The 10,998-nt window shown below is 40.1% G+C and overlaps 1 protein-coding gene across 1 annotated transcript; it reads left to right on the plus strand.

Moving 5' to 3' along the window:
• Positions 1–2,861: 2,861 nt before the first annotated feature.
• Positions 2,862–8,653, plus strand: spryd7a (SPRY domain containing 7a). The gene is made up of 5 exons (XM_079420971.1): positions 2,862–3,115; positions 6,203–6,319; positions 6,412–6,578; positions 6,941–7,043; positions 7,586–8,653. Exons 1-5 carry the CDS (start codon positions 3,010–3,012, stop codon positions 7,681–7,683), a joined length of 591 nt encoding a protein of 196 aa, XP_079277097.1. The 5' UTR covers positions 2,862–3,009; the 3' UTR covers positions 7,684–8,653.
• The last annotated feature ends 2,345 nt before the right edge of the window (positions 8,654–10,998 follow it).

Below are 10,998 nucleotides of genomic sequence, written 5' to 3' on the forward strand. Positions count from 1 at the left end.
CCAAGATTAAGAACAGTTTGCCTTCATCTGGATCAATTGTACAAAAATCGGTCAAATAAGCAAATGAAAGATGAGCATGCGAATCTATATACAACTTTAACCCGAAACACTAGACCCTGTTGTCTCAAGGGATACGAATGACCAAAAATCACAGAGACTAACCTAAATTTTAGCTCAAATATCATAAACTTGGTTTAGAACTCACCAAGATGCGCTGGTTTGGATGTAACAGTTACCTGAACCTCAAGGAAGGACATAAAGGCGACGAGTCGTATTTCGTGCCTTTAAAATAATTTATTAAAAGAAACCCTGATTATCTTGGATGACGAAGTGCATTTCTGATGGCAGTTGTCCCTGCTCCCAAAAAAAGGAATATGACAGTAAATGTGGTTGAACTCACAGAATAACTTAAAAATAAATACCTCTGACCAACTAATTTAAATTGAGCATTCACTCAATATCCGCTTGACACTTTAGCATTGATAATCTGTCCATAGAAAGTTAAAACAGACCTCATAGCATTAGTATTTATGTACGTAATAATGACTAAAACTGCTCAAAAAAGAGCACTGGTTGTCGTTATTGACTATTAAAAACACACTTTGTATATTCTCAGGGGTAGCATGCCATGCAACTGATTTCGTTTGTAAAAGTGTCCTGTACAAGGAACAAAGTTATCGGTGTGGATCTATGCACTTTAAAACTTACTGTTTTCAGCAAATCAATAAAATCATTGTATCTTGATTTAGGATTTGGATATGGTTGGATTGGTTGTCTTCCACAGAATCTGAATGTAAATGGATGTGTTTTTAATAAACTATAGTCGAATCGAAGTGCCTAACTTGACACATTAGGAGTGCTTCGATGTCATATCCACCTCTATTGTACATTGTGTGACGTAATAATATCAACGATATTGTCGAGCGACACAAGATCCGATAAAACCGACGGAAAATTGTGCAGAAGCCACGCCACTCGCTTCTCATGTCACTGAGGTTATTCTTCAATTCTGTACTTATGAACACTTTCTGAAGCGGAAATTCATAGCGCAGCCAAAAGGGCTTTTTTCTTTCTTTCTCTTCTCTCTCTGAATAAGATATTCTTGGCAGGTAATACCACAGACACATCATTCAGGGTGTCACAGCTGAGCGAGGCGCAGGTTTATGGTCAAATCTGATTGGGCAGTTCTGAAAATAACGGTTTTGTTATCATTCAAAAGGCGAGACCATCATCTCGTCGCTGTTTCTGAACTTGTTTATGCCGTACTGCCAAAGCTAACATATAACATCACCTGCATCTCAAAATCACAACATGGTGAAACTTAGTATAAGTCTGTATCCTATACAAACAGTAGTAATTAAAACGCTCTCTCGCCATTACAAGATAGCGACAATGTATGAATTGTTAAACTGGTTAGTTGAATCAGAATTGTTGTTGTTTTTTAAAAATGATGAAACACTGTGCCTACATTACCTTCTTTTGGTCCATTTACCTCGACATCTGCTTACTACTAGTCACCCCAAAGGACAAGAAGGTGATGTTAGTCAAAATGTTTTTTTACAATAATGCAATAATCCTATGAAAAGTATGGATGTTGGGTGAAACGGTTCCACCGCGTAACTGCAAACACATCACGCGCTCTTTTATTGGATAGAAACCGCGCGCGCCAGTTACTAGGGCACTCAGAAAACACAATCATGGCGCTTGTTGCTGTGCAGATTTCCACACTAGCGAACTCCTCAAACAACACACAAAAGTTAATATCGAAGTTACGTGTTTCAAGTAACAAACAGGCGTCTTGCTAAATGTTTGTTTTGACTTGTCTTTGATACGAGGGCGAGAAAATATATGAACAGAAGTAAGATGTATTTTCGGTTTTGAAAGTAGTTGGTCAGATATAGATCCCCCCTTACTTTGAGCGGCGAGGTTGTTGCTATGCAAAACTTCACAGCTGTAACCGAGTGGCACAGAGCAGGTTAAAAGCTTTTAAGGTCACATCGATCCCGATCCCTCAGCTAGATTTGCACACATACCCAGACTTGTACACATAAATTATAATGCCATAAAGTTAAAGTATATCCAGTAGTCTGTAGTGTCTGATTTGCTGACGAGCTGCTGTAGAAAAGTATGTAAAAAAGGCCAAAATTATCTGACGATTAAGGGACCCTTATGTTGTCAGGCTAATGAATTTAAAGGGATAGTTCACCCTGAAATTAAAATTCTGTCATCATTTGCTCACCCTCAAGTTGTTCCAAACCTGTGAGAGTTTATTTCTTCTGCTGAACACATAAGAAGATATTTTGAAGAATGTTGGTAACCAAAACTCCTTTGACTTCCAGAGTATTTCCCCCCATGCTATGGATGGCAACTGTCAACTTTTTGGTCACACACATTGTTCAAAATATATACTTTTGTGTTCAACAGCTGTAATAAATACATACTTGAGAGTGAGTAAATTTTCATTTTTGGATGGACTTTCCCTTTAACTTTACCATTAAGGTATAATATATTCGTCCAAAGTGATCATTTATTCATTCATATTCCAAAGGCGTATGACTTTCTTCCACGCAACGCAACAGTAAGTCACAGTCTTGTTATTATTCACTTTAGTGTGAAAGAGATGCAGTGAAAGTGAATGGTGTGTGAGCCCCTAACATTCTGCACTGAGCTCCACGGAAGAAAGAAAGTCATACGGGCTTCTCACAACATGAGGGCGAGTAAAAGACAGGATTTTAATTTTTGCCCGCTATCCCCTTAATAGCAGTCCGTCTTTTGGTCACTAGAGGTCACCATTGAGCTATCCTGGAAATAATATATATATACATAAAAAAATAAAAAAGAAAGTGAGAGGGAAAAAAACCTTCCACGTCATATCCTGTTAGCTTAGCATGCAGAGAGAATAAAAATGACCTCCGATGATTTGTAGCACAAATAACATCGTATAACAACTAAATAGAACGTAACTATATTATTTAATATTAAGGTTATTATTGTGAGAGAAATACAGCTATGGCGGCGTTGGTTTCATGTTGTTTTGGCTGTTGTGGAGACAATAACAGAGGCCATGTAGCACTGAAGGAAATGCCCACGGTTCAGCTGGACACTCATCACATGGGTAAGTGTTTCATTTCAGACACATCATTTGAGTATATGATCAACAAAACTGTCCTGCTTCAAAAAATAAGTGCCTTGGTCGTGTTATGATCATTTCACTGCTGTCAGACTTGGCATAACCGAGTATTTATTTACAGTTCTTTGAGTTTAACATCTGTAATGACTTGTATATAATTCAATGGGATGAGGGAAAGTGATTTAATAAACTATAGTAAAATGACACAAAATGTATAAAGGTTGGTGTTCAGATGTAACAACTCTGAAGAAGATGTGTTCTCCTAATTTGGAGGCCTTCTTCATAAACTGTAAGCCGTTCTATTCACCCCGAGAGTTTTCCTCCTTCATTCTCGTGAATGTGTACGTGCCTCCGGACGCGTGCGTGAGCGCCGCGATGCAACAGCTGGCTGAACAAATATTTGAAACAGAGCAAAGGTACCCGGACTCTTTTTTAATCATTCTTGGAGATTTTAATAAAGCAAATCTCTCCCGCGAACTGCCAAAATACAGACAGCACGTTACATGTCCCACCAGAGACATAAATATATTGGATCATTGTTACACAATAATTAAAGATGCATATCACTCTGTCCCACGGGCAGCTCTGGGGCTCTCTGATCACTGTTTGGTTCATCTCATACCGACCTATAGGCAAAAACTCAAATCTTCGAAGCCTGTATTAAGAACCGTTAAGAGATGGACTAATGAAGCAGAGCAAGATTTAAAAGCTTGTTTTGACCTCACTGATTGGACTGTTTTTGAAGCCGCTGCCACCGATCTGGATGAACTCACAGAGACTGTAACATCATATATCAGTTTCTGTGAGGATATATGCATCCCCACCAGGACATTCTTATCATTCAATAATGATAAACCGTGGTTTACTGGGAAACTCAAACAGCTTCGTCAGGCCAAAGAGGACGCTTACAGAAGTGGGGATAAAATCTTGTATAACCAGGCCAGGAACAGACTAACAAAGGAGATCAGAGTGGCTAAAAAGAACTACTCTGAGAAGTTGAAAAAAGAACTTTCAGCCAACGATCCGGCGTCGGTATGGACTGGTCTGAGGAACATCACCATGTACAAGACACCACCCCCACAGTCTGTGGAGAATCAACAACTGGCTGACGATCTCAATGTGTTTTACTGCCGATTTGAAAAGGCCAGATTGACACCCAGCACCCGCTCTGATCTGCACTTCACACATTCACCTTCCCCCCCTGCAACCCCCCTTACTCCCTCCCCCACCATTCTACCTGCGTTTAAAGTCTGTGTAGAGGATGTGAACCGGGTCTTCAGAAAACAGAAATCTAGGAAAGCTTCAGGACCAGACGGTATTTCACCTGCCTGTCTAAAAGTCTGTGCTGACCAACTGGCCCCCATCTTTACACAAATCTTCAACAGATCTCTGGAGCTGTGTGAAGTTCCCCGCTGCTTCAAACGCTCCACCATCATTCCCGTCCCCAAAAAGCCCAAAATCACTGGACTTAATGACTACAGACCTGTCGCACTCACGTCTGTGGTCATGAAGTCACTTGAGAGACTGGTCCTGGCCTACCTGAAGGACATCACTAGACCCTTGCTGGATCCTCTTCAGTTTGCCTATAGAGCAAACAGGTCTGTGGATGACGCTGTCAATATGGGACTGCATTACATCCTGCAACACCTCGACAAACCTGGGAATTATGCAAGGATCTTATTTGTGGACTTCAGCTCGGCCTTCAATACCATCATACCTGACCTTCTCTCAGACAAACTGAGACAGCTCTCTGTGCCCTCCTCCATCTGTCAGTGGATCACCAGCTTCCTGACAGACAGGCAGCAGCTAGTGAGGCTGGGCAAACTCACATCCAGGACTCTCACCATCAGCACTGGCGCCCCTCAGGGTTGCGTTCTCTCCCCACTGCTCTTCTCCCTCTACACGAATGACTGCACATCAAAGGACCCCTCTGTCAAGCTCCTGAAGTTTGCGGACGACACTACAGTCATAGGCCTCATCAAGGATGGTGACGAGTCTGCTTACAGACAGGAAGTTGAGCAGCTGGCTGTCTGGTGCAGTCTTAACAACCTGGAGCTGAACACGCTCAAAACTGTGGAGATGATAGTGGACTTCAGGAGAAACCCCCCTGCTCTCCCCCCACTCACCATCATGAACAGCACTGTGACTTCAGTAGAGTCATTCAGATTCCTGGGCACCACCATCTCCCAGGACCTGAAGTGGGACAATCACATTGACTCTATTGCGAAAAAGGCCCAGCAGAGGCTGTATTTCCTCCGCCAGCTAAGGAAGTTCAACCTGCCTCAGGAGCTGCTGAAACAGTTCTACTCTGCAATCATCGAGTCTGTCCTATGTTCTTCTATAACTGTTTGGTTTGGTTCAGCTACCAAAACAGACATCAGAAGACTACAACGGACAGTTAGGACTGCTGAGAGAATTATCGGTGCCCCTCTGCCCAACCTCCAAGAACTTTACACCTCCAGAGTGAGGAAAAGGGCTAAGAAAGTCACTCTGGACCCCTCACACCCAGCTCACTCTCTCTTTGTACTGTTGCCCTCTGGCCGGCGCTACAGATCACTGAGCACCAGAACAGCCAGACACAAGAACAGTTTTTTCCCCCAGGCCGTATCCCACCTGAACAACACATAACACACCCCGGTACTGTACATCTGTAAATAACCCATCAAACCTTCATCTGCACATAGGACACATGCACATTCACAGTTCTGTCTATGGTCATGTCTCTTTTCTGTATATTTTTATTTTTATTACTATTGTTATTCTTAATTATTGTATATTCTCTTCATTAGTGTTCTTTATCACCTTAATTATATGTTGTCTGCACTATGTTTGTACTTTCTGTACTGGAAGCTTATAACACCAAGACAAATTCCTTGTGTGTGCAAACACACTTGGCAATAAAGCTCTTTCTGATTCTGATTCTGATTCTGATAGCATGTAGGATTAATGGAAAAGAAGAGCATAATTTCAGAACGTCATGAAGCAGGAAAAAACGGTAGTAAAATATTTTGGTCTCTGTTATGCGGTTAATTAAGTATGTGATAAATGGATTATTTCCCTATGATATTTCAGGTACTGATGTTGTCATTGTAAAGAGTGGAAGACGCATATGTGGAACTGGTGGTTGCATTGCAAACGCCCCTCTCCATCAAAACAAGAGCTACTTTGAGTTCAAGGTTCAGTCCACAGGTAAGACGTGATGTGTGCAAGCATTTACGTTTAAGTTAAACAACATTGTTTTAGTCATTAGGTGTGACTGCTGGGGACTTTGGCCTTTGCAGGTGTCTGGGGAGTAGGAGTGGCAACACAGAAAGCAAATCTGAACCAGATCCCTATGGGTAGAGACCCACACAGCCTTGTGCTCCGGCAAGATGGCACCGTGTACCACAACAATGAAGAAAAGAACCGATTACCTGCAAACAGCTTACCGCAGGAAGGAGACATCGTGGTGAGTCTTGGCGGCATTGCATTAATATGGGATTTGTTGGTAAATAAATCTATTTGTGTGTGCTTGGTAAAGGGAGAAGCGTTCCATTTTGGATTTGGGATTTGCTGCCTAGAATAACAAGGGTTCTTAACTGTAACAGACTCATTAAATACTGGAGTTTCGTTGTGAACTTCATTTTGGTGTACCACCTGACTGTAATTTCATACTGAGTTCACTGGGTTATCTGTAAGATGGAAACCTCTTGGCACTAATATGTATGCTGACAGGAGCTATGAGGGTTTTCTTGAAAGCAATGGTTCATTTTCAGCGTAATAGCTTCATGTATCTAATTTTCTGTTTTCACTCTTTTTTTGTGTGTGTAGGGTGTTACGTATGACCATGTGGAACTGAATTTGTACCTAAATGGGAAGAATATGAACTGTCCAGCATCAGGCATTAGAGGAACTGTTTATCCTGTAGTTTATGGTAAGTATTTTGTGGTATTATTATTTTTTTTTTTATAACGATTACTATCCACTAACATCTTTGGTTGCCAGTGCAGTTGAGATAAGAATTGATGTTACTTAGTAACACAATTACAAAATTGCCTTTTTTTTCCTCCTGTTAATTAGTGATGAACTGCATAGAGATGAGAATCATAGTGTTTTAATGTTCTTTGATTACAGTATTGCACAATATTTATATCTCTCTTATTCTACTGTAAAATATACGTATTTTACCATTTTATGAATTTGTACACTAATGCTCTTTTATTTTATTATATTTTGATTAATTAAATTGTAGGGAAAAAATTTTTTTTGTATAAAAGGGTTGAGTTAGGCTATTATATAAAGACTTCAAACAGACAACATTATTTTCTTAAATGAGTTAACAAATTGAGTTGCTTAAGAATTACCTAAAAAATAAGCATTTTGGTCCTTTTTTTTCAGAATTCTTGCATTTTTAAATAGAATTTATTGTTAAAAAAACACATCTGAGCTTGTATGCCTTCATCTTGTCCCTCACAGTTGACGATAGTGCAATATTGGATTGCCAGTTCGGTGACTTCTACCATTCTCCACCGCAAGGCTACCAGAAGATTCTGTTTGAGCAACAGATTTTCTAAAGTTCATGATGTGCTGTATATACACTAAAGAACTGTACCCCACAGCCAGGAATTGAAGTGCTATGGTTGTGACTGAACTCTTGACGATTGTGTGGCTCAGCCTACTGAAAGGAGTTGAAGTAATGTCATCTGTGATTTTGACTCTTGTAAAACTGACACACATCTGGCCATTTCTACGCCGTTCAAAAAGTCATCTTATGTCTTTCAGATGAACTCTGTTATATCATGTGCGCATTAATGATCTGTGCACTGATCTCAAAAGGTTTATTCAGAACATACATCTTTAATTTATACTTCATCAAACACTGTACATTTACTGATGTAAGTATTAACAGTGTGCTGATATGACCATATGGATTTTTGTTTAAAGGCTGGTTTGAAGACAAAAACGGGTAATAATGGAGTCACATATTACAGCTGACAATCATGACTTTATACTTTATGCATTTCAAGAGAACAAAGTGATGCTGACCTGAAATGCTGACCCTGATTCAATATACTGTCAAAGCTATTTTTGATTTCATTGTTGTCTGTCTAATTTATGACCTGCAGCTGCACACACCATATGCATCATGATGGCTTGGATTTCAAGCTCTATAAAAATACATATATTTAAATTTCATGGAGTTTATATTTGGTTGTATTTTCCATATTATATTGCTGTTGATATACATTGTCTTATTGCAGTTTAGTGTAACTAATATATTAAATGTGAGAGATACAATAGAATAAGAAATGTAAAGGTTATTTACCTTAAATATTTAATAATTTGAGTTGAAAAAATATTTGTGTTCTCTAATTATGAGTTGTTGCAACTGATCACAAAACTGTTTTTAATAAAATGAGTATTGATGTTATTTTTGTATGTTCTAACCTTACAGGTATTATTTGTTACAGGTATTATTATTCTAACCTCAGCATTATTTAAGACTTAAACATGTTCCTGTTATTAAAATGTGCATGTCTTCTTAATGACTGTCTTCTCACCGAACTGTACTGCGCGGTGACGTATCCTTACGTACGTTACTGGCGTACGTATCTTGTCAGCTGAGCAAACTTGCGCAATCTCTAATCTACGCACAATGACGCAAATCTACTGAACGGGTCCAATGGGTCCTTAACTCCAACAATGCAGAACCACTGCACCTTTTATCATGATCTTTTACCAAGAACCCCATAATGAAATGGCGTAAAACTGTAGTATGCATCCATAAGACCTGTTAATTGTCAAAAAGATAATATTAGTTACCATACAGGAAGTTAGTTACCTACATACACCATCTACTCCCCCCGTAATAATGGGAAGTCCGACTCATTTCCATGATTCGGACCTTTCCCAAGATGAACCAGTCCAAAAAACAAACCAGCTATTTTTTTAAGTCATCACGGTCAATAATTCATCTTTGGCATGTTACCTGTCTAAATCAATTTCAGGTATTTGTAATATCCTCATTTGTAAGTCGCTTTGGATAAAAGCGTCTGCTAAATGACTAAATAAATCAATACGTATGTAATTTGATCCAATTACTAAGCAATTTCAGGTTCAATTTGTTGCATGTTTGATTCAGCTCAAAAGTGCATAAAGTGATATAGAAGAATGATTTGCATATAGGCTACTAATCAAAACTAAAATTCACGTGGCTGATTTTTGTGTTTTTTTATAAAATTAACATCCAAATAATAAAATAAAATAAAACGTTCATATGAAATAAAACGTTCGTATGCGTGTTCATAAAACATAGGCTACAATCAGGACATACACATTTCTTATATGGAAGCCTGTTTCCACAACTGAATAAAATAAATAATTAAAAAAGGTAATTGCGGTAATTACGCTTCTTATTCTCTTGTATGTCAGATAGCCTAACTCGCAATTCTGACTTTTCCCCTCTCAGAATTATGAGATAGGCTATAAACTTGCAATTCTGACTTTCCCCCGTTAGAATTATGAGATGGGCTATAAACTCGCAAATTCTGACTTTTTCCCCCCTCAGAATTATGAGATGGGCTATAAACTCGCAATTCTGACTTTTTCCCCCCTCAGAATTATGAGATAGGCTATAAACTCGCAATTCTGACTTTTCCCCCTCAGAATTATGAGATAGGCTACAAACTCACAATTCTGACCCCCCAGAATTATGAGATAGGCTATATACAAAAAGTCAGATTTGCGAATTTATATATAACTATTCTGACTTTATAACTCGCAATTGCAAGTTTATATTTCAGAATTATGAGAAAAAAGTCAGAATTGTGAGAAAAGTCGCAATTATCTTTCTGTGGCGGAAACTGGCTTCCATGTCCTTAATATTCAAGATTCAAGAGTCTTTATTGTCATTTCTGCTCACACATAATGCAGTGCAAGACAGTCAGAATTTGTGCATTCAATGTCCTTTGCAGAGAACTGATGCCTGTGTGTGAGAATCAGTGGGGGTAGGTGTGTGTGTGAGCGAGTGAGTGTGTGGCTGTGGGGGGAGGTTGCATGTGTGTGTGACTGCGCGGGAGTGGGGGGGTGATGGCTTTCACAGCTCTGGGGAAGAAGCTGTTTTTGAGTCTGGTTGTGGTGGTCTTAATGTTTCTGTACCACTTTCCTGAAGGAAGCGGTACAAACAGTCCATTTCGCGGGTGGATGGGATCCGCCGCAATGCGGCTGGCCTTTTTCCTGACCCGTACAGCATATAATATAATGCCATATATTGTGTCCAGATCTGGTAGACGGCAGCCCACGATCCTCTGAGCAGTTCTCACCACCCGGGGCAGGTCCTTTCTTTCCTTTGCAGTGCAGCTGCCGTACCACACCGTTGCACTAAGAAAGAGTATGCTTTCTATTGTAGCGCTGTAGAAGTTCTTGAGCAGCTGAGAGGAGAGTCCAGTACGTTTTAACTTCCTGAGGAAGAAAAGCCGTTGTTGCGCCTTCTTCACCAGGTGTGAGGTGTTGACAGACCAGGACAGGTCAGATGAAATGTGGATGCCCAGGAACTTAATACTGTTCACATGCTCCACCGCCTCCCCATGTATGCAAAGAGGAGTGTGCTTCGTCTTCCTGGACCTCCTGAAGTCCACTATGACCTCCTTGATCTTGCTGGTGTTCAAAATGAGATTGTTAGTTGAACACCAGTATATCAGGTGCTGGATCTCCTCTCTGTAGTGAGTCTTATCGTTGTCGGATATGTGACCCACCACGGTGGTGTCGTCCGCAAACTTCACGAGTGTGTTTGTGGAGTGGATAGCAGAACAGTTGTGAGTGAAAAGGCTGAAGAGGGCCGGGCTGAGCACACAGCCCTGCGGTGTTCCAGTGTTCAGGATCACGGTGGA

This window comes from Barbus barbus (genome assembly GCF_936440315.1).
Source record: "Barbus barbus genome assembly, chromosome: 7".
NCBI classification, from domain to species: Eukaryota; Metazoa; Chordata; class Actinopteri; order Cypriniformes; family Cyprinidae; genus Barbus; species Barbus barbus.